The 26,645-nt window shown below is 40.9% G+C and overlaps 3 protein-coding genes across 6 annotated transcripts; all 3 read right to left on the minus strand.

The window, feature by feature from the left end:
* Positions 1–320: 320 nt before the first annotated feature.
* Positions 321–6,820, minus strand: LOC134186087 (vitellogenin-like). The gene is made up of 21 exons (XM_062654002.1): positions 6,695–6,820; positions 6,533–6,628; positions 6,289–6,422; positions 5,944–6,228; positions 5,735–5,872; positions 5,518–5,672; positions 5,384–5,448; positions 5,081–5,324; positions 4,822–5,005; positions 4,655–4,762; positions 4,369–4,587; positions 4,086–4,312; positions 3,914–4,023; positions 3,701–3,852; positions 3,175–3,294; positions 2,686–3,119; positions 2,434–2,622; positions 2,306–2,369; positions 1,521–2,250; positions 743–1,465; positions 321–679 (listed from the first exon to the last, which is right to left on the minus strand). The coding sequence occupies exons 2-21, from the start codon at positions 6,576–6,578 to the stop codon at positions 450–452; spliced, it is 4,557 nt and encodes a 1,518-aa protein (XP_062509986.1). The 5' UTR covers positions 6,579–6,628; positions 6,695–6,820; the 3' UTR covers positions 321–449.
* A 794-nt stretch (positions 6,821–7,614) lies between these two features.
* Positions 7,615–16,424, minus strand: LOC134186088 (ATP-binding cassette sub-family D member 3-like). 2 transcript variants are annotated; one of them, XM_062654005.1, is made up of 27 exons: positions 15,092–15,391; positions 14,981–15,033; positions 14,759–14,810; positions 14,647–14,690; positions 14,536–14,587; positions 13,632–13,720; positions 13,501–13,570; positions 13,415–13,441; positions 12,980–13,050; positions 12,851–12,920; positions 11,022–11,075; positions 10,902–10,958; positions 10,650–10,792; positions 10,512–10,581; positions 10,382–10,451; positions 10,076–10,173; positions 9,921–10,012; positions 9,760–9,863; positions 9,492–9,561; positions 9,372–9,435; positions 9,236–9,313; positions 9,117–9,182; positions 8,873–9,037; positions 8,395–8,439; positions 8,223–8,327; positions 8,108–8,164; positions 7,617–8,047 (listed from the first exon to the last, which is right to left on the minus strand). In XM_062654005.1, exons 6-27 carry the CDS (start codon positions 13,703–13,705, stop codon positions 7,970–7,972), a joined length of 1,728 nt encoding a protein of 575 aa, XP_062509989.1. In that variant the 5' UTR covers positions 13,706–13,720; positions 14,536–14,587; positions 14,647–14,690; positions 14,759–14,810; positions 14,981–15,033; positions 15,092–15,391; the 3' UTR covers positions 7,617–7,969. The 2 variants fall into 2 exon arrangements, with proteins under 2 accessions (XP_062509987.1, XP_062509989.1); XM_062654003.1 differs by lacking the exons at positions 14,981–15,033; positions 15,092–15,391 and adding an exon at positions 16,194–16,424 and having other exon boundaries at positions 7,615–8,047.
* An 849-nt stretch (positions 16,425–17,273) lies between these two features.
* On the minus strand, positions 17,274–26,552 carry LOC134185560 (baculoviral IAP repeat-containing protein 6-like). Of its 3 annotated transcripts, none has more exons than XM_062653372.1 (34): positions 26,385–26,552; positions 26,245–26,323; positions 25,383–25,462; positions 25,277–25,326; positions 25,131–25,212; positions 24,738–24,797; positions 24,613–24,678; positions 24,470–24,551; positions 24,306–24,406; positions 23,632–23,711; positions 23,496–23,562; positions 23,368–23,433; positions 23,256–23,308; positions 23,130–23,195; positions 22,711–22,801; positions 22,480–22,636; positions 22,000–22,190; positions 21,443–21,490; positions 21,346–21,382; positions 21,203–21,291; positions 21,068–21,135; positions 20,791–20,822; positions 20,630–20,715; positions 20,256–20,322; positions 20,148–20,200; positions 19,598–19,678; positions 19,465–19,505; positions 18,932–19,025; positions 18,830–18,873; positions 18,724–18,773; positions 18,629–18,663; positions 18,201–18,318; positions 18,026–18,141; positions 17,274–17,663 (listed from the first exon to the last, which is right to left on the minus strand). In XM_062653372.1, exons 1-34 carry the CDS (start codon positions 26,550–26,552, stop codon positions 17,520–17,522), a joined length of 2,742 nt encoding a protein of 913 aa, XP_062509356.1. In that variant the 3' UTR covers positions 17,274–17,519. The 3 variants fall into 3 exon arrangements, with proteins under 3 accessions (XP_062509356.1, XP_062509355.1, XP_062509358.1); XM_062653371.1 differs by having other exon boundaries at positions 20,776–20,822; XM_062653374.1 differs by lacking the exons at positions 25,277–25,326; positions 25,383–25,462; positions 26,245–26,323; positions 26,385–26,552 and having other exon boundaries at positions 17,275–17,663; positions 20,776–20,822; positions 24,470–24,550; positions 25,131–25,202.
* Between the last annotated feature and the right edge of the window lie 93 nt (positions 26,553–26,645).

Raw genomic sequence — 26,645 nt, forward strand, 5'->3', positions numbered from 1 at the left:
GATGATGTACATTGGTTAAAAAGAGAACAGAAGTGTGATTGTCTCTAGCATTGCTGTCTGCTTGCAGACCACACCTTTGTCTTCTTGAAGCATACAACACACTAGTCAAGAAACTAGTCAGTTTATCTGACAATACATTCAAGCCAGATGTGCCCAATCAATGCTTAGCGAGTCCTTTCTGTAAAATCTATGGGATAAAACTGTACAGTATGTAGTACAGACCAGCGACAACATCTGCTGTGTAGTTGTGTATCGTATTGCGTGGAGTTTGAGCAGAGTAATGTAGATGGCACTGAAATGCAAGAAAGTGCTTCAAAGTCTTTCTGAGCAACATTCAGTCTATTCTATGCCATTGCAAGAACAAATTACATCTCTAAGAGCTGCAGCACATGTTGCTGTCAGCTGTAAGTACTCAAAGCAGTTGCTTTTTGTAGACATGTTTTCATGGCTCACTTACATCTGATGATTGGCTCGTAGAAAACGTATGACGGTGATGAGTTTTCCTTTTTTGATGAATCATCATTTGAATTGCTGCAGAAGGCTTTAATCTGTTGTGGATGTGTTGACCTTTCTGGTTGGCAGCCATCTATGCACACTGTCACTTTATTCAAGGTTTCACATTTCTTGGAACCGTGTTGGAATTTTTCATGAGCCTTCCTCTCACAACGTGGATTGAAACCTGAGGAAGAACAATTTACATTCATTATGATGTGGTGTTTATCAAAGTAATAGTGAAACATACTAAGTGCCACTTCTTTTGATGCCAGTGCCAGAGCCATGGTGTAGGCATCAATACTTAAATTTGCTGGACGACCATGTGCAACATCATCTATGCATACCTCCAGGTATGCCTCGTAGTCAAGTACAGGGTATGCCGCTGCAGCTACCTTGTTGAGAATGCGTCTACACTTCTTAGTTGCTTTATCCCAGTTGGGAGATGATGAAGGCACCGAAGTAGTAAGTGTTGGCGACAAGCAATTTACTGTCCAAGATGAAACAAACTTTTTTATAGTATCGACTGGTCCACATGGTCCTTGAAGCTCGTCATTCCTATTGTTGTTATAATTGGCATTGCTGCAGAGTCCTGCTGTCTGGTTCATATAGAATCCATCTATTGACACTTGAACTTGCCCTGCACGTCCATAGTAAATGTCTATTCCACTCCAGGCAGTGATACGAACATATGTTTGGCCACTGACGTTGACTTGTCTAATGTAGATGACATGTTTCCTCTTGTAGGGCATATATTCTTCCAACCCATTGACCTTCAGACCATCAGAACTAAGGCTATACTTTGTATCATTAAGGTAGACAGACATGACTTTTCCAGCTTCTTTGACAGTGACAGCAAAATTGTCTGACGCATTATTATGACGTGTGAGGATATATTCACATTCTGGGTTTAAGACAGGATAGGACAGTCCATCGAATGTAATTACACTGTGATGCACAAATGTACAAGTTGCTGTAAGCAGAAATTATTAATTGAAAACAGACACTATCAACAATGAGAGTCTTACGTGACTTTAGTGGATATGGCAAAATGTATCCAAAATTGGTTGTGCTGAAGATGCTGGACACAGCAGTGATGTTAACCATTAGTCCAACAGTAGTGAAGTTGGCTCGAAGCCATTGTGGCTGGTCACAGTTGTCCTCGACATAGACTCTAGCTGATAGATCGCCGTATGTGCCATCAGTCAGGGAGCCATTAACTTCAGCCATGAACTGAGGTATTTTGATTATAACAGTGTCATTGTCAGGACTGACTCGCATTCGAGTAGCGTTCCCATAGAATTTGCTTTGGTTGAACTTGACATAACCCCACGTCTTTGAAATGGATGTGTTTAAACTCATCCAGCCTTCAATGTTCATTGTTTTAAAGGTATTAGCAAAGAAGAGACCTGATGCAACAGCAGGGATACTTTGGGCTGTCAGGTTGATGACACGATACTGAGTCGGTTTTCTACCATTAGTATACCAGTCAAATTTTGCACTGATGGTTTCTTTCTTGTCTACAGCAAGTGAGGCATAAAACGCTCCTTTGTCAGTGCTGAGTATGGTCTTATTCCAAAATTTAATGTGGTGGCCACTTGGCATTGGTGACATTGGTCTCAAAATGAGTTTAGCTTCAGCTGGCCCACTGAGTGGGAAATAGGGAGCTGCTGGTACACCTGTGCTATTGGGATAGCTAATTGGAGTGATGAACTCTATGTGAGTAAAATTGCCGCCTACTCGTTCATATAGTTCAGTCTGTGACAAGAGATAATGACAGAATTAGGGGTGCTAATTGATTTTGCAAGTGTACCTCATTGCGTTTCCAAATACCCATCTCCATCTGTTTTCCGCTCACTTCGACATACTGCTGATACCTGCAAATTGACAATACAATTTGCAGAATGCAAGTTTGGTTATGTAAAAGTCTGTAACATTTACTTGGCCTCCAGTACAACTGACTCTGGCTCATATGGCATCTGATCAATATTTAATTCAACTTTGTAGTCATCTGTGATTGACAACCTTGCTGTCTGTTTGAAAGTGGTCTTGGCTTCACCTGTGTGGACCAGTTTAGGTGCGACTTCACCAGCATCCAGAGCAATGGTAATGTTTGCAAACACAGCAGCCCTACAATTGGTGTCAACAATTGTTAAATTAATGACCTAGACAGAATTAGAGCTGATAGTTTGCCTTGGGTTGATCTCTCCTCGGGCTTCAAGTTTTGTATTTCTTGTTAGAGTTATGTCTCCATCAGCATCTAGGTGTGATGTGACCATAGCTGAAGCAGTCAAGTTAAGTGGGAAACCAAGCACAGTTGGGATGCTTCTCTTTACATCCACAACACTGGCAGACTTGATAACACAGATGCTACCATGAGCGACTGTCAGCTTGCCAGTGACAAGGTATGTCACGTAGTCTTTGACAGCACTGAATATGTCCTTCATACCACTAAAGCGGAAGCCAGACATGATGGACTCTGTGATTGTGCCTCGCATCATATTAAAGTGATAGTTTGTGTAAAGAGCCTTGTTAATCCCTTCCTCATCAGCTCTGTTCCATCCTAGTTCATTACCAAATGCCTTGATATAGCCAGATATCCACATGGGCTCTGGCTCTGGATAGCACTGTCACAAACAGCAGATTTCATTTTATTGTATAACTGCAATGCCATAGTCTTGCCATCGTTTCTTGTCCAGGCATTCCACTGGGGTTAATTGTTCGTGTCCCCAATCGCACATAACCCGTAGGACCAAACAGATGCTGAATGAGTCTGTAAGCACCGAGGGCACGTACTCCAATCTGTACACATGATATAGATATAAAGATGATATAGATATATCATAAGACTCCTGTTTGTACTAAAACTTTGGAGAATAGATTCAGTAATTTGTACATTGTAAGTGGTGCTTCCCACCATAATTGAAATCCACCCCATTTCATTTCATGTCTGTTGGAATCATTGAATCCTGCAATCTGTACTGATAGGACAGCCATTGTTTATTTACAGAGTGTACCTGCACTAGTCAGTGGGTTACAAGTAATGGCAAAGCTGCAGGCCACTACAGTTTAACTAAAAAAGAGGGAATGACATGTACATTACTGTATGTGTATGTATGCCTGTGTGTGTGTGTGTGTGTGTGTGTGTGTGTGTGTGTGTGTGTGTGTGTGTGTGAGTGTGAGTGAGTGTGTGTCTATAGAATGATACCTCAAGAGCCTCAAAGTCATAGCCAAAAGCGTTGATTGACAATCTTGCCACTCCACTGCGAGGAAGATTACTGGCATCGGTATATGCAAATCGTGTGAACAACCCAACTCCCATCACATCATAAGGAAGAGACCTTGGCAGGTAAGCATCAGCTATTGACAGATTTCAGCAATGATTTATGTGAGCAAGTTTGGATAAGATAAGTAATCTTACCAAGGGACAGATAGCCATGCATGGCCTTCGAAGAAAAGTAGCCGAGATCACAGTCTCTACACCAATAGTGGGCATTGGTCACTTTAAAGACATAGCTGATTGTCTCTCTACTGGATAAGAGAAACCAAAAGTCAGACCGGTCTATTAAATTGGGCATCTCAGCTTTACTAACCATTGTTGCATTCGTATATTGGAACTGCTTTCTATTTGAGACAAGCAGGTGTATACGTAGCTTTTTAGATAACGATTAGGTTCTGTCCGTAGTGCCTTGACCAGTTTGATAAGTTCCCTGAGCGAACTGTGAATTTTGTTGGTGTGAACGTAGACAAGGTAAGCAGCAATACGCACTTCCACATTTTCACTGGAGTTATAGTAGATAGCGAGGGCTATGGTTTCTACCTGTATTTGAAACAAACACAAGTTTAGTGTCATCACATTTATAACTGAATTAATACCTTGCGTGGAGCAACGTAGAGCAATTTGTTTAGAGCATAGACTGCTGCCAATCTTCTCTCAAAGTTGAGTTCATCTGTTGTCTTTGCAGTCTCCCAAAGAGTTTCTTCTATCACATTTAGGCCTAGCAGTAGGCCTGCATTGCCGATTGCCTTCACCACGTGGAGTTTCTCCTTTAGGTCAGTTGTGTCACTGTATTTGTTCAAAAGCCAAGACATTGCCTGTGAAAAACGGCACAAAAAATAGACATTCAGAAGATACTCAAATAGTGAACATATGCTGGTGAACTTTATCAATTTCTTCACGGCAGGTTTGTGGATGTCTGTACACCAGATTCACCACAGCACCAAGGACAAGAGTTGATGTCATGTTCTCATTATTGTACATTGCAATGTCCTATAAGAACATCAGAGGATAAGCCTGTAGACTGCCTACGAAACAACAGTGTAGCTAACCAGAGTAACATTGAGCAACTTGCAGGGAGAGCAGAGTCGGTGCAGTGAGATCATTGACAAACTTACAATCAACTCCCTTCGGCGAGAGGCATTGAGACACATGTCGTTGTTTTTTGTCAATTCACTGATCAGGTCAAGGGATGGTTCTGTGCCCAACCAAGCCAGAGCATCAAGGAAAAAAGTACTGAAATAAGAAAGTTAAGGACATGAAGAAAGCAACGAGATACAATTGATATTGATGTGAAATGATCTTATTTACTGCATTCTTCTTGATTTTTCATCAGCTGGGCTTTTGCATTGAGCAAGCTTATTCTTCATCTCTCGTAACATACTCTCACTGCATCTGCGCATCTCTTCAATGAGCCTGGCAAATTGTTTAGCAATCTCTGTTGGGTCGTTCAGAGATGCCATTGCTTCTATAATGGATACTGCTTGACAATGGTCATCATACTGTTGGCCACATGTGGGTTTTTGAAACTCAAACATCATCGTTTTCTTTGGAGCTGTACAGATTTTGATATCAGCTTTTAATATATTTGCTAATTAGTTTTTGTCGGCTTACACAAAGGATCTATAATGCATTCGTTTGAAGTACGTACTTTCTTTTTTGTCTGAGACAAAACTTGACTGTTGAAAAAACGAGACGTTACATACTACAAACCAGTTTGATGAATAACAATCAGGTGGCTCCCCAACCTGAGAGTAACTACTGCTGATCCAGCATCCTTGCTGACCGGAGCAAACGACTGTCTTTCAGTAACTTCGCTTCTTTTCATAATAAAATTGCCACCCTTCCTGACGAATTTCATGTGAGTCGTGGTTTGTCCAAAGACAAATTTGGCTTCTTGTTGCTGAGGGAAGACAGAAAATACCATGTGAGTAGAGTTGCTTGTACAATGTAGATATTGCTTACTTTTGCAGTGGGCAGTATGGTAGAAAACTCAATAGATCTGTTAGGACATGTTTCTGTGTCCCGTTTCTTGACTAAGAAGACTTCATTGTAGGTGCTTTCCTTGCGTATCTCAACGAGGCAACGACCCAATACATCAGTCTGCATTCAACCAAACAGTGGAGCAAAACACACAAGATTGTTTGAAGTGTACACACCACCAATTAGCGTACCTGTTCTTCAACGGAAGTTCCATCTTGTCTCATGGGATTGCCTTGCAAAGCACTGAGAATACCACGCTTTATGTTGACAATACGAATTGACTCTTGAGGTGATGGATAGATGTTGACAATATGACCATTCATTGAATCAAACGGAAGACATTGAGTTCTAATGTCATTGCAGTCTCTGAGTTCCTGCTTAGTGAATGAACGGACATCTATCTGTTCCTCAGAGTTGCTGACATCAAATTTTTCAGGGTAGTTTCCGATGAAAGTGACTGCTGAACATCTAGCAACCTGCAGTCAAGTTTACAAGTCAACGTACGAGTAGAAGAATGCTATATTGGTTATAGCCACCTGAAGAATAGCTCGAGTCTCTGTCTTGTAAGTTACTGCCACCTTCATTTTCATTTGTATACCAGTGCAGTTGTCTGATGTACCAGGCACTCCACTAATAGATGTGGCCATGTAGTCGTACCAAATGACTCGATCTATTGGAACAATCAAAGTTAATGGTAACTTCATTCCCTCCAAGTCACATGGAGTTCAAATAGTTCTTTGCTACGTAGTTGTTGTTCCTGTAGCTAGATCATTGACATACCGGCTGTAGTAGTGCTTAGAAGCAGCACAACAACGAGGAACTTCATTTCAGTGTTGGTTTCGTCACAGAGAGACACAGCCAAGTGTACAGCCTCAACTATTTAAATACAGGGATGTAGCGTCATTCAATTCTCACTGTGTGAAAATTCCCAATAGAGCATACAGTCTATATCATTGTCTATTGTTGTTGTTGGGAAACTGATTTCTTGATTATTGAGCTCGTCTGAACAGGTCCATGTGACTGTATGACCAAGATGATACTCATAACAGGAGCCATTTGACTTTTGGAGGATTACTTAGCCAGTTCATATCATACAGCTACACATTGAACGGTTGATCAACTCAGCTTTTGCAGGTGCCTGACTACTGTGAGGTCATATCACAGAGAATTTTTTAGATACCGGCAATTTGAGGAACAATGGACTAAAGTCAAGTATTGTTCTTGTTTAATTAAATCAGTTGTAGCAGAGTCATGCAGAGCGATAGAAAACGGTTATGCAGCTCACCCATTTTTTGTTCCTTGAGAGGATGCTTAGTATCATGCAGGCAGGCATTACACTGGTTCAAATTTAGTGGATTGCCAGTTTAGGATTACCAATTCTCTACGTGTACAGAGTTGTCAGAAGAATTTAGGAGGTTCTTTCTGGATGTCTTGCCTTTCACACCTAATCAACAGTCTACCTGCAGCTACAGTAGTTTTATGATAACATTGACAGTTAATACACACTTCTCGAATGTTAGAACGTTGAAGTGAAAAGAACATAGTGACTGCTAATTGCATGCACTGTGACTGCATTCATATTTGATTGTTGTGTGAACCAATCGAATAATTGACTATAAACCATAAACATAGCTACAACTCTTTCCTCTATAGCATCTTGTTCGAAGTCTACATATACAGCAACATATGTGTAGTTTCATTAGAAGACCGAGGAACAACTTCATCAGTCATCACATGTCTGAGAGATGTGGTTGTTGACGAAGAGCTATAGTAAGGAGCACGAATAACCAGTGGCTTCACTTACATCGAACATCTTAGCCGACAGTAAGGCATGCAAGTACAGTTTTTGCAATGTGGATGGTATATACCAACAACAGATAGTGTAAATAAATCATGTGACATATTAGTTGATGTTGATGTTTACTGTATACTGTTGATTTTTGTTTACACCCGTAGCTTTGAATCATTTAACTTTTGAGCAGATAAATTATGCACAGTTCATACTGTATACGTATATTAAAGAGATCAATATATTGTCACTCCATTGATGCCTACTACCTTACGTCTTCTACACAATGGTGACTAGAACGCCCAGTAGTATGATGGATGTGACACATGTAAGCTACACAAAGGGCGCAATCCTCATCCATCGTAGTAAGCTTATACACAAGTAGCAGTGGAAAGTCGGATACTAATGAGCAACTACCTCCTTTCCATTTATGAACCAAATTCGTCCATTCCAGGCTCAATTCTCTTGAATTCGTATGCTCCGTGACCATCAAACTGTAGGACAAACTAAACACAAAATACAAAAATTATCGTTGCTACAGTGGCATGGCAGGTGGGCAGGCAGACTTCATGGTGTTGCCATAGCGACTTTCGATGAGATACGGTAAAGAGAGTAATGTCCATCTGCTCACAGTACAAAAACATTAATATTGATGGAGAATGAGTGTTGCAGCAACCTTACCTCTCTGCATCGTCGATAGATCATACCTTCTACGTCGACACTAACAGCACTGGTACATTCATCGAGGATTGCAAATTGAGGTTTGTGGTAGAGGAGCCTTGCCATCTGCAACATCCAATCCCAAAGTATACAGTTTGATCAGCCTGAAACTAAGAGCCATAGTCAGTAGTACCGCTACTCTCTGCTTTTCTCCACCACTGAGAACATCCATCCAGTCCTAAATAGAATAAGACGGTAGCCTGTGAAAGTGAGCAAATTGTGTACAAGCATAGGTACACTGTGACTGCTGCCCCACACTTTATTGTCAGTGTGTTGTGTAACATTCTCGTTCATGTTCATCCTCACCCAGTCGTACCTCGTGTGTGTGTGTGTGTGTGTGTGTGTGTGTGTGTGTGTGTGTGTGTGTGTGTGTGTGTGTGTGTGTGTGTGTGTGTGTGTGTGTGTGTGTGTCAAATACTCAAATAGTGGTCTACATCTCCGTCTGTGTTTCTTGCTTGTCCCGTCCGATTTTTATCTGAGGCACATATGTGTCAGTCAATCTGTCCCCTCTATCTATTCACTCACATGTCCAACAGTTTCCCTCTGTTTGTCAACCCGCTCCCCCAACTTGCTTACAACGTCCACACGACTTCAAAGTTTTTATGTTAAACCTGCACTGTGTCCCATCCTTCGTCTCTTTCGAGAATATAATTCAACTGCACTTGCTTCATATATTCGGCGAGACCTTCGTCGGTGAACCCCTTGGCATGCATCTGCTCAACAGTGTCTGGATACGTGATCTGATCTCGTAGAGTACCAAGAGTCATATACGGCCTCTGCAATCCAGAAACACCAACAACGTGCTTACTTGACTACATATGATCATAATGACATTATGTAGAGAGATGTTTCAACCTGAGGTATATAAAACAGTTTTTCTCTATGAGGTTTCACTAAACGTCCACCAAATAACGGCCACAACTATAAAAAAAAAAAGACTTACAAGGAGAGCTGAAAGTGAGCAACACACTTACCTCTCCCAATACCCGAAATAATGAACTCTTCCCACATCCGTTTGGTCCACAGACAAGACAGTTCATGCCAGAACGAACCTGAACAATTGAGTTATTGGTTGATCATTTATATGTTGTATTTATAAGCATGTTTCACCTCAAATGTTAGGTCTGGTATAAGGATGTCTCCATTGGGTGTAACAAGAGGGACATGATCGAAACTGGAAATGCATTTAGTATCAAGAGGGGTTGACGGCAGGTAGGGAAGCATACGTACCTAATAATGTTGTCCATCTCAATCAGCTCACCAGTACCAGGAACAAATGGTTGTGATGGCTCTCGAGACGCTGAAACAACAATTTCTTGACAGGCTGAGAGGGCACATGCACACACGTGCACACACACACACACACACACACACACACACACACACACACACACACACACACACACACACAACAATGAGTGAGATGACATGCCTACAGATGCATGTCTGAGAATTTAAAGTGTGACAGTTGAACGTGAGCGTATGGATGCAGCCATACCTGACTTCTGCTGTGACTGAGAATTCGTGACCATCGTACGTTTGTATGTGCCCTGATTCAAATCCTTCAGTACGGTTATCAGCTCGGTCACGCGTGCAGTGTAACTACACTCAAACAGAATGACACAAACACCACAGACTAAGTATACCAAACATCATTACCCAGCCAGTCTCGTCATTTCCCTCCCTGCTAGCACCAAACGACCAATGGCTTGTGCCAACCTAACCAGCATCCGGCCACTACGATAGTAATCCTGTAGTACAGTAAGTATACAAAGTGAATCATAGAAAATAGAAAAAAATGGTCAAGTTGTTACCTCCATCAGTTGAGTGTGAGTGCTATGAAGATGACGTGGATGGGAAAGATCAAGAAACGGCCGACTAACAACGCAATACCCGACACACGTTGCAAGATCTACAAACCGAGAGAAAATAATTCTTGTGTTGCTGAAGTTGCATACTTACACGCACTCAAGTCAATAACATGGTGTGTGTGCGTCCGTGCGTGCATGTGTGTGTGTGTGTGTGTGTGTGTGTGTGTGTGTGTGTGTGTGTGTGTGTGTGTGTGTGTGTGTGTGTGTGTGTGTGTGTGTGTGTGTTATCTAGTAGGGTATCATACTCACACTTAGCTGTAACCGTGTCAACGATTCCAATCAAGAACCGGAACCAGATGAATTTATTTAGATGCTTTACCTGTGACGAGACACACAAATTTGTACCTCAAGTGTCCGACAAAATGCTGAGAATTCTAACCAAACGCTGAAGTGCAGACATAACTGTCGTCTTTTCTCTCTCATTTCCTTGATAAAATGCTATCTCCTCACTAAAGCATAGCAAGCACGATACATACTTATATGATCAACAAGCAGCAGTAGATTATGCATGACCAACCAATTTGTTATAAGACGTGAATTTACGAAGCGAAGCTCTCCTTCCAATCTCTGTTCGGTAACGGTTAGACCTCCGACTGGCCCTCGCAGTCGAGTGAGCACCAAACCCGAGACAGCCAGGTAAGCAAGCATAAATGCAGGCCCCTGAGAGCAAATTGAAAGTCAAAGCATCACATAGTCAAGTCACAATTGTGTGTGTGTGTGTGTGTGTGTGTGTGTGTGTGTGTGCACGCGCGTGCGCACATGCCCTCACTTGTGCTCCTATAGCTCCTGTCAACTCCTTCACGTAGATACAAATGTCCAACAACGGCTACAACATTTCCCACACACAGTCACGAATGTCTACTTCCAACAGACACAAAGCAGCCTCAACCTTGCTGATATTAGAGTACAAGTCAGCCAAACTGTTGCAGAACTTCTCAACATCCTACAACAATTCCACCATCAGAACATATTACAAACACATTACGAAAGTAAAACTTGTTGATGCAATGCCACTGGTACGGGGTTAAGTTAACAGAAGGTGACTGCACCATAGCATCATATCTAGAGCATGTCATCAGACTATCCGTTGACAGTTTCACAAAGTTCATTCAAGTGTGTGACCAACCAATAATTCTAAAAACATGTACAGTAGGATGTCACTTAACCACACAACATGTGCCTCAGACTCACTCTAGGTTTGCACGCACAAACGGTAGTGTGCATGAGTATTAGAGTACACGTGTAGTTCTCATCCAATATGGCAATGCAGAAACCCCCAAAGCCACAGAAGAAAACGCAAAAACGAGTCATTCTCTTTATGCAAGAAAAATATATAATAATTATGGTATAAATTAAATCACTATCTAAGTGTACCACACTGAGTCTCGGATTCCATACCATTATGTGGGTGTGGCAAGTAGGCGTTAGTATATATCCGAACTATCAGAGTTAGGAATGGGTCAGAGAACATAGTGTTCGGATAAGTGACATCCTGCTGTAACACAGTCAAGAATAGACATCTGTCTAGTTTAGTCTACATTATCTGCAAGGAAATTCGTTTCAAGCTTCCGTATGCATTTACACGAGTACAATAATTCCATCTACAACTGGGATCCAAGTCACTACTAACTCCCAGCACAGCTACTCATGAATGTGTTCATGTAATTGTATGTCATAAAGTTAAAGAGAAGTGAAACAAAACAAGCACACCGTATTTCTTCGATTAACAACTCCGAGTCACTATTTTTCAATCACTCAAGACCCCGGGTTGCTACTCAAGCATGGGTTTTCATTCTTTCCACCATTCTAAGTGAGAACAAGCAAGCACAAGTTTAATGCGTCCATCAATGCAAGATACAGATCTATTTACCAACGGTATTTCAACAACCAACAAACAGTGTGTAGTATGTCGCAGTAAGAATGACGGAAATGCGAGGCACAACTTTAACACATGCGTAAGTCGTACGTACGTCTTGAAACGACGTAAATCCCCATGTGAGCTAACTCCGACGAAGCATGTCACTGACTGCGTGGCTGGAAAGCAAGAATCCTCAGTTCAAGGCTCCTACAATGCCATTTTTGCCAGACCTGAACGAGGAGGTTAATCATGAGTCTGCTGTGATATGCGAGAAAGCAAACATTGGAGTGTGCAAATCATGAGTACTAGTGTACATAGTATATATGTATAGTATATGGGCATGTATAATTAATTAGCTGATTTCTAGAAAAATTAGGAAGCAATTAAATTTAGGAAACTGGTCGAAACTTACGAAATCTACAAAATTAAAGTGACTTACAAATATACTTGATTTAGAGCATCGTAATACATATCTTAATCTTTGGATTCTCTCACATTGTAATACATATCTTAATCTTTGGATTCTCTCACAACCAAAAGCAAGTTTCACTATGTCCTCACGAATGTCCCTTTTGCTCCAAATACAGCATCTCATTTCTGCTGCATGATGCCATTGTTGAGAGTTTCCAGAACACGTTGTAGCCTCGGAGCTCTGACCTTACCGTGGGTTATGAGCATGAGTTAGTATTCTTTCAATCACTCTAGACCCTGGGTTGCTATTTAAGCGTGGGTTTTTATTCGAATCGAAGAAATGCGGTACAGGCATAAACCTCTGGCAAATTTCCTAGTTACAGGCCAAGATGTCTGGATGGTATGCCAATACTACAATAACATATTGAATGAATTACATATACACTGACCTGTGTCAACAACTGGTCTGCATTGGCTATCCGGTTGTCAAGATTAACCATCTTGTAGTACGTAAAGCCACTGGAGAAATGAGGAAAGCAGTCGAATGAGAGTGGCAATAAAAGATTAAAGACGTTTACCTGAGGTACATTTTGAAGAGATACGTTGACAGTCTGCTTCTAAACGAGAGCTTCAGCTTGTCCAATCCAAACTGTAACATCAGATGAAACGTAACTCACACACACACACACACACACACACACACACACACACACACACACACACACACACACACACACACACACACACCACACACACACACAACCAGACCAACAGACAAACAATGACTGACAACAGAAAGACAATTGAAAATTAAGACACTAGATATGTTGGTAAGCGGATGAATCCCGATGGTGTAAAGGTGGATTGACAGACCAAAGATCGACTAACCAGAATGACAAACACACACAACCAAAACAACAGAATTATCAATAAACATAATCAATAATTAATTAATTAAGCCAAGAACAAGCAAATGAGCCAAAAATGAGATACAACGAGAAATAGCATCAAACCTTCAGCAGATTGTTACAAACAGCAATCTAAAGACATTCGTCTCATACAATATCTATAGTAATAGAATACAAGTGACGTAACATACCAGAGGCATAGCGTACATAAATTTCATCAAGTTTTGGACGAATGCATTGAAGTTTCTCCTGATGATGGAGCTGAGAAGAAAAAGGGTGAACGTTGTCTATGTACAAAGAGGAGTAATGACACGAGTTATACCTTTCAACGGCGGTTCCGTTTTGAATCATCCAGAGATCACACACGGTACGAGCAACGAGTGACAGAGCAACCATCAACAAGTAGCCACTCTAGAACAGCGCAGATATCACTAGTGCTGTATACCAAGTAGCCACAAAGAGTACAATAGCTATGCAACATCACTCATGCAAGTGCACACACACACACACACACACACACACACACACACACACACACACACACACACACACACACACACACACACACACACCATTACCACAAACCATAAACCACCCATCTAAAATAGATGATGGCGTGTCCTAGCAAGAGTCACTACACACAGTAGCTAGTACTGTTCAGTTCTTATATCTACAGCAACTATCTCGTCTTCTTCTGGTTTCCTGATGTCATGTGTGATCAAGATGGTTGACGTTAGAGAGTCTCGTATGTAGCAGTGTAGTGCCAAAGACGACTTGCTCACTCTCAAACTGTAGTCTTCATTCTGTTTGTGTTTGAGCACTTAACCTTGACTTGTTGTGACTACAGGCTATCACTTCTTGCTGGGCAATGTCTTCATGCAATGGAAAAAATCTACAGACTTGACTACAGCCATGCCTTGAAAATCCGCAAAAACAACACTGAGGTTGCAAGCACCCAGTGCGCATGCTATATGGTGCCTCAACAACGCTGGGTGTGTGGGCTCCAAAGTACTCTGATGCTAGGTAGTGAAAGGATGGAGCAATGAGTAGCAGAAGTCAGATGAAAGACAGAATTCAAGCCGAACAGGAAGCGTAACACAGTCCATTCACCACCATCATACATCTGAGAACACAACACACACACACACACACACACACACACACACACACACACACACACACACACACACACACACACACACACACACACACACACACACACACACCTCTTTCGAAAAGATTCCAGGAGCACAAATCTTGAATAGGGACACAAGCCGCCTACAGCACAATAAACCAAGTCTCTAGATCATAAAATCACAAAATCGCAAGAACATTACCTAATGAAAACAGCATCCACAGCCGCTTTTTCTTTCCTTCCATCCTAGCAAATGACAAAAAGTCAAATAAAAAAACCATCACGCGTTCACTCCCGTGCAAAGCATCACATACGTCTGGTGTAACATGGAGTGTATCTACTAAACCTGCATCTCTCCTACCAGACCTAAAATAAACCATCAGTAAATTATGTAGAAACAGCAGCATATAAAGTACAAATCAGTCGTGTGTGTGTGTGTGTGTGTGTGTGTGTGTGTGTGTGTGTGTGTGTGTGTGTGTGTGTGCTGTAGCTCAATTGGTTAGAGAGTGCATGTGGAGAATGAAAACATCTGAGACCTTGCAGGGTTGCAGGTTCAAGTCACAGTGATGGCGAGCTATGGCATAATTTCCTTAAGCAAGAAACTTACACACAATTGTTTCTCTCGACTCAGGAGTATAAATGAGTACCTGGTCATTGACTGGGGTGGACATGACCGCTGGCTTGGCTCTGACATCATGCAGCAGACGGGCACGTGAGGGCCTTGGTGTCCAGTCCCAACTTTGCCATAGTCAGTGCCCCTGGGTGACTCTGGCCAAGCTCCAGGTGGATTGTAGCACTGGCCCTAAGCCTCCATGTAGCGCATGGACGGCCTGTCTCTAGAGGCAGGAGGAGCTATCTCCACAACTAACCTTAAGGTTGACGTCATTCACGAATGACGTGGAGGGCTTGACATTTGTCCATTTGTGTGTGTGTGTGTGTGTGTGTGTGTGTGTGTGTGTGTGTTTGTGTGTGTGTGTGTGTGTGTGTTTGTGTGTGTGTGTGTGTGTGTGTGTGTGTGTGTGTGTGTGTGTGTGTGTGTGTGTGTGTGTGTGTGTAAACATAAAATACATGACTGAACACTTGGGAAGCCCAACATCAACTTTTCAAGCAGCAAAAATTTGAAGTTTATGTGAGTGGTCTGACGTACTAAGCAGCACTCCTATACCATATGCAGGGGTGCCCATCTGGCACTATGGCACTGCATGTAGTGCCAAGCCAGTTTTTGCAGCGCCAGAGCAGCGCCAAGATTTTAGTACTGCTTTGACACGCCCATTACCGACTGTCATGCGCAGTACAGGTACATCAATATTGACTCCTACTGGCCAAGCAAAATTAAGTCTGGTCCTGAGATGAAGACTACAGCTGGCTGTCATACATACAGTACACTTTACAATTTTACCAGTCCGAGTCATACATACTTTACATACGTACATACATACATACATACTTTACCAGTCATATGTACATACACCACTACTTTACCAGTATGCGTGGGAGTGTCCCTTGAGTCAAAGGATGCGAGTACTGTACGTATATTTGCAGCGCCACCCCTACATATGTAGACCCACACTCACACACACCAGCCGTTAATCAATCCACTGTACATCTACATCTACACGTTTATGTCTGTCTCCAGCGTGACCATCTCGACTTGTGACAACCAACCACACGTACGTACGTACATGTGAGTGTACGACACCACTTAACACTCAACTACCTTGCGAAATACACAAGCAGCGCGACACTTACCTCTTTCCTGTCGTCATGCGTTGTTTGACAACGAAGGCAACGCCAGCGGCCACTGCTAGACTGACTGCTGTCGTCCTTGGGTTAGCCGTGACAGCTGAGGTTAGCTTAGAAAAAACAGGCATTGCGAACTCACAACTTTCAGAGGTGTAACGGCAATAATCTAGGCGGTGGCGACAGCTCGCTGTACCGAATCCGGAGCGCGTGTACACATACCCTTCAAGCGAAAAGCCCGGATATACTTAAGTGATTAATTTTGTGTTCTGGTGGACTGCTAAAAGACATGCTCAATTGTCAGTTAGAGGTACCATTTACCATAAGAGAGAGAAGGGGAGGGGAGAAATGGGAAAGGGAAGGAGCAAGAAGAAAGGAGGGAGGAGATGGAGGAAGGAAGGAGGGAGAAGAGGAGAGGGAGGAGGAGAGGAGAGGGAGGGAGGGGAGGGAGGAGAGGGGAGGGAGGAGAGGGAGGAGAGGAAGGAGAGGAGAGGGAGGGAGGAGAGAGGGTGAGAAGAGAAGAAAGGAGGAGAACAGGGAGGGGAGGGAGAGAGAAGGGAGGGAGAGAGAAGGGAGAGAGAGAGAAGGGAGAGAGAGAGAGAGAGAGGAGGAAAGAGAGGAGAGGCAGGGAGAGGAAGGACAAAGGGGAGACGAGATTTGAGGGAACATGTCTCGCCGCTCCATACCTTGTGTTCAGACCCTAGCCAGTATACTTTCCTGACTTTACCGTAATTAAATACATTTTCTTGCAAATTACTTATCTCAACTGAAGGTCTGGTCTATGGCGTAACCATAACAGGGGCATAGCGTGACCTCTAGAAATGGGAGGATAAACTTCACAATCCTACGTGACATGCCCACTTTTATTGGCTTCTAGTGGCAGATCCAGACTGGAAAAAGGGTGGTGTATCTATACTATATACAGCTTTGGTCCTCACACGTATTTACAGTCCACAATTATTACGACCACGCCTACAAATGATGGGGCTATAGCCCGGTCTAGCTCATGCCACCCTATGCCCCTGACCATCAGTTGCACTTCTAAATGAATATATTAGGTCAGAAAAGATTAGGTTTCTAATATTTATTTAGCCCATCCGTCCCATTTTGTTGAAAGCAACCAGAGTCTGTTTTGCAAGACATTCACTTATCACCGGCTGCAATAAAGTTGTTGTATAACTAATCTATCAGCTACTCTGTTGTACTATCTGAGGTCCTCCACTGATGTGCTAGAATACAGTCTCTAATAAATTACAAACAAGTAGCAATGGAGGATAACTTAAAACAACTGACTAAAAATAAACAAAACTCAAGATGACATTGATGAACTAACAGTCATTTTAATGACGCAGGTGGTTTGAGCTTTGACAGTTCTGTTCGAAGATCAGCTACAGCTCGTTCCATTGCACGTTCATGAGCCGAGCTGTGATAAACCTTTGAGCTGCCTTTACGTGCATCTGACAACCAACTTTCACACTCCTAGTGACATAAAAGTTAATCATCAGATAGCCGAGAAAGCAGTCAATGGTAGATCAGCATCAACTACATCAACACTGCGGAGAGTACACAAGCACACTAGTATGCAGCACATGCACTTGCTTTTCACACCAAAACTAGAAACTAGTTATGGCTATATACAACAAACCATTCTAGTTAGTTGACTACCCTGCTGTATTAATGTAAAAAACATTGATTTCAGGATGCTGCTAGCACATCTTGCTTGCCAAGTAAAAGAGCAATACAAAGTCATGCAACCAAGAGTGAATTACAAAGTGCTATCAACGAATGGAGACAACAATAAACCTGAAAAAATAAAAATAAATCCATGACAACTTCCAAACCTTGAGAACACGTTCCTTCTTCAAGTAGAAATGCATTCGAATAGCATCTTCAAATCCAGGACTTGGGTTTCTCAGCTGACCAATAATGGCATGCCGTATAGTGTTCACTCGAACCTCTACAAAAGCAAATCAATTCTTATAACAATACAACAACTGAACAACGTAACCTGCCTACCTGCACTGTACTCTTGGTTGTGAATATCACCCTCTTTCGTACCAATCTCTCGTTCATAGCCGGGCTCATTAAAGTACGGCTCCATGACAAGAATTAACGACTGAATAGAGACAAGAACCTATAACAGATAATGAAATGATCAATTTGAGATCACCACTTAGTCTTTTGAAGTCCAATTGCACAAGTCTGTTTGGAACGTATCGGTAATCTTACATAATATAAAGAACAATATAATACATACATGATTTACACATACACGTATCTACTTCTAACTACAAACAGACATCAAAAACAACCAGCGAAAGTGTGCCAGCCAGACTAATCATCTGCCCCTTGTTGTTACACATCGTAGTCTGGGAGTCAGTAAAGTAATTGCTTGTTCGTTCTATTTGTCTACCTGGCTGCATGTCTGACATCAACTGCCTTACCTGTAGAACGGTGGAAGTGTCATTCCATTTTTCTCCTGTTCATTACAAAACTATCTCACATAATACAAATTGACTACAAAGCTACACAGTCATACCTTGCTGTCCTTCCCAAGTGCCCAACAGTGACAAACAGACTTTTCCACAACTAATCAGAGAAAGTTACAGCAAACAGCCTACCATTCATCTCAACAACTATCTCACTTGTACAAATTCGGATTAAACCTAACAGTCCCACCTCCTGTCGTCTGTTCACACCAAAATAAATATCCACATCTCAAAATCAGACACAAACAACTCGTCTACCTGTAAATTTACTTTAGGTGGACCTTTTGGATAAATAGAAGGAAAGTAGATATCAAATTCAAAACAACCGTTGCTGTATGGTGTGTCTTCTGGTCTAAGCAGCAAAATATTCAGAGGAAATCAATATTTATGGCATTTACACGAGCATTCATACGTGCAAAGCATGAAACAATGGCATGTCATCGGTCAATGGCCAACCAGACAATGCGTTTGGCCAACCAAAGACAAGACTACACAGCCGTTTGACAAGAACAATTTGACAAAATGGCAGCTACGGCTCTAAGTGGCCAATCAATTTGAAATCCCTATTTCAGGGTCTGCACGTGTACAACAAAAGAAAAGAGTTTTCAAAAAGTCATAGTCGTGTGTGTATGCAGATGTTACAAAATTACAAAAAAATCAGTTCAGTGGTATTGCCATCCTGACAATTCTCTGATCAAAAAACATCATACATGTTGTACACTCATGAAAATGCCAATAGATACAATTAACCTCTTAGCACAAACAAGACTCTCAAAAAATAGCTACCTTACCCAGTTATAAGAGCTTTCATAAAGTTGATTTGATTGTCATCCTAAACATAATGCAGCAAGTATAATCAAAATTAATATCACAAAAAATTTTAAAGTACAATTATACAAATACAAGCAATCAACGTAGACCAACCGTTCTAACAAATACAGACGTCGATAATTCCCTTGGTAACGATGTGGCTAATGATGACAATTCTTGTGCTATCCGGAACACCTAGTCACCAATGCAAACAGACTTGAAACATATACGCTAGAAACCCAGCAACAAACTAGGATGTCACAACCAAACCAAACCAGTTGGTGTCACAACAACATATCACTCCTGCTACCTCTACATCACATGATAAACCAATATGTCGTAACACTGCCTAACCATGTCTAAAACTGTCTTCTCGGTTACTTTCGATAAAGGCAATTTGCTAGTATTTCAAGAGGTCAGTCTCATTCAAAATGACTATTGCCATTGGACTTCACAACTCACATAAACATAAAAGTCCACATTTATTAATACAATAACCAAGCTAAGTTTGAGAGAATTAGTGTCTTAAACACACTGACAGACTGCTGTCCCACCTTAGTGAACAACGGCAGCACACCAAACAAGCAGTAGTACATAACAGAATTAAAAAAGATGCACACAATCACCAATTACTACTAACATGACTGCTAGTGAGTGTTATTACCTGTGCATGGGGAGGTGTATACGCTGCCTTAGCTTCAGACAAGTAGTGATGTCCTAGTTGCACAGAAATTTGATCAATGAAGACTCGGTGTCCAAATCTTCGGCTTACTTTTAATCTCCATACTGCCAAACTGCAGCGATTTAATGTGTAGCTTGTATCGTTCTTCTAACGACATCTAAACAGTCAAAAAGTCATATAATGTATGGCAAAATAATTGCTAAGTATAGGAGTCATGACAAGCAGTTAAGTACCATACTCGTATTTCTTAAAATAAATGCTGTGATGTAACTTAACTTGCTGCAATGAAATAAATACAAGCAACCGTATCTTGTTGTTTCGAGAAGACATCAGCAATGATGCTGCCTGTAGTGTAATGAGCATGATGCATCTATGCAATATACACTTCGTCTGTTGTCTCTATGACTGTGTTTTCCCTGTAATTCCCTTTAGTCAAATCATAATACTACGGATACTAAACTCACTGGTTTCTTAACTACTTTGTCTTGAGCAGCTTCTGGTTTGCTTGAAAGCTGAAGTAGATACGAAGCTCCTTGTGTTGCTACAGCCCCTAAAAGAAGCAGTGTCACACACACACACACACACACACACAGAAGTCAAACGATCACACTATTGTCACACCTACTTTCAACAGTGTTAAACAGATCTACGATTGACCTAGAAAAAGTTCAAAACAAGAAAAGATAATTAACTTCCTGAGAATTATCAGCTTCACAAAGTTCAGTTGGCCTAGTGGACCAACCTATACACACTCAAACATATAAACAAACAAGCTAACAAATAAACAAACAGACAAACAGACAAACAACAGTCAGATAGTCAAATGCACAAATAAACAACACTTATGGTACACAAACAAACAGCAAGCTCTGCATTGACAGGCAAAATTTTATCACACTAACTGAGCCAATTGTTCTTCGTCTGACAGATGTTGAGCAGATCCTTGCAAATGTTTCAATATTGAAGCAGCCTTCAAATAATACAACAGTTAACAATGACCACTAACATTCACAAGTCTCTGAAAGCTATCACTGTACTTGTGACTTTAGAGCTGACAACAAATCATAAACTGATCTTCTCTGGTTAGCAAGAGGACAGAGCAAGGCAATAAGCAATGGATGTGATGCTGCAGAGAAGACCATACAAATTTGTTATAAACTCAGCAAAACAACGTCTTTACCAAGGACAGCAATGATGTCTAGAACAGCTTTGTACAACTTGAAAAGATGAACAGTATTAGTTGTGGGTGACAAAATTGTTAGTGTGTGTTATCTTACTGATGCATGTCGACCAATCTCCAGAAAAGATTCTATATTCAAGTAATGCTACACAACAAACACAAATAAAGTATCTGACAGTATACTAGAGTCATTATTCTTTGACTGAGACAGCTACAAAATGACATATTTTAGAGGTAACCAAATACCGGTACATTCCACTAATGACCTAGTACAAAAACATAGCCAAAACAGTAACAATGTATGTGCAGCAAAAATTTAAATGTATTTATTTAGACACATGCCAAAAAGTCTTTGACGAGTTTAAAGCCCCAGTTGACAAAAAACATCAAAAATGCCCAGAGGTGCTTGACTGTAGTATCCTTGACTTATAAGCTTCAATACTGATGAAAATGTTCTTTCCCTGGTGTGACCTAGTTGTAATGTTGTGCTTTCAAAACAAGACATTCTAACTACTAGTAAATAGCCTTCATGCCACTATACTACCCAAGCTATTGACAAAGTTAATGTATACAATAAATTCCAAACTAATACTCAACACAGACTGACTGGCACACACGGAGCTACGATGGTCCAAATTTAAAAGTGTCACTTACTTCAATAAAAGGAACTAATGCTGATCCTTCTAAAATTTCAAATACATTTTCTCTAAATCCTGGATCTTGTCTGCCTTCTTCCCCTTCGTAACTGTACACAGAGCTTATCTCAGTCAAGATCTTTGACAAAACCAGTTCAATTTGCTTGTCGCGCTCCTTTTGAGCAGCAATATAAGCATTTACATCCCACCCTAAACAGCATCCGATGTGATAGATTGGTGATCATAAACAGTTGTAAGAAAGACATTACAGAAAGTATTTAGGTGACCAAAAAGACTAAAAAGAATGAACAGACGAATACAGGAGCAAATACTCAACAGACAGACTAACCGACACATAACAAATACAGCAAACAGAAGGCACATCACAACAGTGCCAAACAAAGAAACAGGTAATGAGTCACTGTTTAGTTGGATGCTCAAGTTGGTCATCCATTCTACATAAGCACACAGAGATGAAACAATAAATTTCACTACTAACCCGGTCTATTATGGTGACCAAAGCCAGTGCCAGCTTTCCAATACTCTGGTTTCTTTCCTTCCTTATCCGACTGATCAATGGCTTTAGACTTCAACTTTGGAGCCTTCTGCACTTCAATAGCATACTGAAGATTCGCCCTTGGATTTACTTCACTCACCTAGTCAAAGTACACATAAATGATTACATGTCTGTCACATTTACAGTCAAGACATCTAATATTAAAGTGTTTACCAAAGCCAATCTGAGAAGGTGGTGTTCAATGTCAATGTATGCTCCACTTGGGTGAAGAGATGGATTGTTTCTAACACTTTCCACTTCTAACCTAAAATGGACAAATCTCATTCAATTCAATATACAAACTACATCCATTTAAAGGCAATACAAAGGATACGTGATGACACAGTCAGAAATATAGTATTGAGTTTCAGTCTGTTACATTTGGTTTCTAGCCATCATCACACTCACTGGTCTGTCTGTCTGTTCATTCGTTCACCTCTCTGAATGTCTGTGTTTACCATCTATGTCTGTTTGTCTATTAATATTTGCTCATTCCAACATCTAACTGCTCTTCTAACTGTCTTATCCGTTTCCAACATTTCTATCATAAATTAGTACAACAACACTAATTGAGATGTATAACTACTGATAACCTTGCCCACTGCTGAAGAAATGTCTTGATCTCTGTCAGCACAATTGACATGTTTTTGGTTGGATTCCTAGCAACAAACAAATTACAGAAAACAAACTAACCTGTTCTGAAATCAAGAAGTACTCACCAAAATGATAATTTCAAAATCTCCATATTAGTAACTCTCTGCATCATAGCACCCTAAAATACACACTAAGGTATATGTTTCCCCGTGTTTAAATTTCTGTCTTCAAACTTGCCTGCAGTCTAGGTCTGATTACTTTTACATGTGGAGGGTAGAAGGGATAAAGGTCAATAGCGAAATCCTGGGAAGAACAAGACAATTAGTTAAAATTGAGTGCGCACAAAAATACGGCAATCAAAAAACCAATTCAAGTTGGATATGATTGTAACCAAACTCTTGAGCCACAGCTTTAAGATCAGCAGCCAGGCCGCTGTAGAAATGCATAAGAATGCAGACATGAATATGCATAATTACTATAGAAGTATAGAGTGATGCTTACCTGCATGGGTCGAAATCAAACATCTTTACATTCCAGCAGTAAATATTATCGTCCACAGGCTCGGCAGAGAATCCAATTTCCTACATTTAAATAAATTTAATCATATTAATATCATATCCAATCTGTTGTACTTTCGCCTGTCAATTATATATTTGTGTAATAAAACAAAAAGCAGACTTTATCTTATGTTTTGTGTAAACAAATCAGAATGAATACTGAAACATGCATGCGTTTGACTACATACAACAGTAACATTTATGCTGCAGGTGTACATACAAACACACACACACACACACACACACACACACACACACACACACACACACACACACACACAACAAACAAACAAACAAACAACAAACAAATACCTCTACCACAAACAGACATAAGGAAGTGTATCTGTGTGAAGAACGTATTTCCATATTCGCCATAGCACTAATGTACATTCTATCAATGCAAAAAATTCTGTAAATAAACATGCAGCATTTGTAGACTCAAAGTGCAGCAGTAGACACTATACTAAATTGCTAGCATACCCAATTAGGCTTAAATTCTACTATTATTGAGTATTGTACCAAAAATTTTAGTCAACACCCAGAGAAAAGGTCTATAACTGCTGCACATTGCAAACGTCAGTCATAACCCAGAGAGTGTCTTTACTTCTACTGACTTACCTGTTCTGTCTCGATAATCTTTATTAGATCATTCGTGAGAATCCCTGATGCTGCATTTGTACTGAATATCTGCTTGGCCTGCTTCGCCTCTTCACCAGTCGCTACAATCAATAACCTCAATAAACATCACACTATCACACTTGCAATAAGCTTTTGATCATTACGTCTGACAGTTGCAGTACTGCTTCCTTCTTGTGATCTTTCTAACTGATCGCGAAGACTTTCTTCCTTCTTTGCCCATCTTTTCTACACAATTTGCTTCAAAATTAGTTTCTTTGCAACAAACATAAACCAAGAATTGTTTGACTTTTTTCCTTGCCAGCTCTAGTTCCCATTCTGTTGTGAAAGCTTCATCATCAGACAACATGCCCATCTTCAATGTAAAACACAATGTTACTAGAATCACAGAAAACAAACCATTATATTTCTCACATGGCAGCCATCGTCGTCATCGTCATCATCATCCACAACATCCTCCCCCATATCAACTTCCTGACAAATACATAGCATGTGAACAGCAGCAAGCACATAATACTCATATAGTAATAATTTTAGAAATGCAATACAAAGACCCTTAAATGAGATAAGCAGGCAGACAGCCAAACATGCACGCATGCATGCACGCACGCACATGTGTACACACGCACATGTGCACACACGTGCACGCACATGCACACACACACACATGTGCACGCACACACACACACACACACACACACACACACACACACACGCACGTGCACACACACACACACACACACACACACACACACGCACGCACACACACAGTTCAGTACACATGCAGACTGCACTATGTATATTCACATCATCTGATGCCATGTCATCACTATCGACAGAAATAGCAGCAGCTGATATTGATAACTTGGAACCATAAAGATCTAGAGCTCTGTATAGCACACACTTAATCAATTACACTTTAAGACAGCACACAGGCATAACTAGTACTGTACTTGTTCAAAATTTGATGTAATGTGAGTGGAGCCGGTGAATCAAGTACATACTAGAAACATTCAGTATGAGCAGGATGGGTCTCTAATCATTTCAAGACTAGATTACCTCATTGAGAGCATTACACCATAGCTTAGCCGTTGACGATGAAGTGTTCACAAAGAAATTATCAGAATGTGAAGGATAGTCTATTGACAGAAGAAACTAAGCCCATGCAAAAAGACAAAGCAACAGAACATAACCAAGACATGTCCATAACAAAGACAGACAGACAGACAGACAGACAGACAGACAGACAGACAGACAGACAGACAAACAGACAGACAAACAGACGGACAGACACACAAACAACCAGACAGACAGACAGACAGACGGACAGACAGGTAAACAGACAAATAAACAAACAGAGAACGAACAAACAACCACTCACCACATACCAATAGGACAAACAAATACACAGACAACTACACCACTGAGTTAGTTCACGACCACAAGAAACAAACGAGTTCCACACTAAACATATCACATACAACAGCCAATCAAAAGTAAGCAACAATCCCAACATTGATGATCGTGACCATCATATCAAGCCAATCATATCTACACAGCCAGACTAAAACCCACAAACAAACGAACAAAATCACAATCAAGCGGAGTACTAACCAAAAATAATCAACCCACTCTCCTGTTTGCTAGGTTATCAACCGAATGTTATAAATTAAATTTATACATTGATATCAATGATACAATAATAATTAATTTAACTTTATTAGTATATTCAGTTGCTGCTGTTCGATTCTACTCTACGACTGCCTTTATTCACGATCCACATTCACAGTGTCCTTGTCTTGTGATTAGTCTGTACTAAGAGTTGTAATAAACACTCGGTATAAAACCAGAAACGTCAGTAGTAGTGCTGTGGACACTAAGAACTCGCCACAAAACTCATACTCTAGTAGTTATCACCTACTAGTTGGGCACTGAAGTAAAAACTCGTGCTCGCTATCCAAGAGCATTGTCATTGATATTCTATCGCCAGTTGCTACAGTCTGGAACGACAATGCGACGTCAGCTAGAGCTAAACGTCTCGTCAACACTGCGTGTGCTTACGTCGAGTAGAACGATTCCGTTCTGTCTTTCTGGCGGCTGGGCTAAACTCCAAGATTCAAACTCGGCAGATAAACACTCCATCACAGCGACTTCTTTCTGTTCACATCGATAGACACTGTGCGCATGCGTTTTAGTCCGAGAAGCTGGACAAAAGACAGGGCGCGGCATTTGTTTCTTAATTAATCACCTGGAAATCACGTCGCTTTGATGATATGCCTCGCTCAATGATTAGATTAAATTTTGAATGAAAACTCTAGAGCG

This window comes from Corticium candelabrum, chromosome 10, assembly GCF_963422355.1.
Source record: "Corticium candelabrum chromosome 10, ooCorCand1.1, whole genome shotgun sequence".
Classification (NCBI taxonomy): Eukaryota; Metazoa; Porifera; class Homoscleromorpha; order Homosclerophorida; family Plakinidae; genus Corticium; species Corticium candelabrum.

What these genes read in the sequence shown, in the direction of transcription:
- LOC134186087 (XM_062654002.1), bottom strand. Translation starts at nt 6,578, where the DNA reads ATGAAGTTCCTCGTTGTTGTGCTGCTTCTAAGCACTACTACAGCCG. An exon ending in ATGCATTATAGATCCTTTGT is followed by an intron (nt 5,325 to 5,383) that starts GTAAGCCGACAA and finishes AAATCTGTACAG; the next exon opens with CTCCAAAGAAAACGATGATG. An exon ending in GTATTTGGAAACGCAATGAG is followed by an intron (nt 2,251 to 2,305) that starts GTACACTTGCAA and finishes CTCTTGTCACAG; the next exon opens with ACTGAACTATATGAACGAGT.
- LOC134186088 (XM_062654003.1), bottom strand. Translation starts at nt 16,315, where the DNA reads ATGCCTGTTTTTTCTAAGCTAACCTCAGCTGTCACGGCTAACCCAAGG. An exon ending in TATTTCGGGTATTGGGAGAG is followed by an intron (nt 9,183 to 9,235) that starts GTAAGTGTGTTG and finishes TTTTTTTTATAG; the next exon opens with TTGTGGCCGTTATTTGGTGG. An exon ending in AACTGTTTTATATACCTCAG is followed by an intron (nt 9,038 to 9,116) that starts GTTGAAACATCT and finishes TCTGGATTGCAG; the next exon opens with AGGCCGTATATGACTCTTGG.
- LOC134185560 (XM_062653371.1), bottom strand. Translation starts at nt 26,552, where the DNA reads ATGCCGCGCCCTGTCTTTTGTCCAGCTTCTCGGACTAAAACGCATGCG. An exon ending in ACCTTCTCAGATTGGCTTTG is followed by an intron (nt 22,637 to 22,710) that starts GTAAACACTTTA and finishes TACTTTGACTAG; the next exon opens with GTGAGTGAAGTAAATCCAAG. An exon ending in CACTTGGGAAGGACAGCAAG is followed by an intron (nt 18,664 to 18,723) that starts GTATGACTGTGT and finishes TGTAATGAACAG; the next exon opens with GAGAAAAATGGAATGACACT.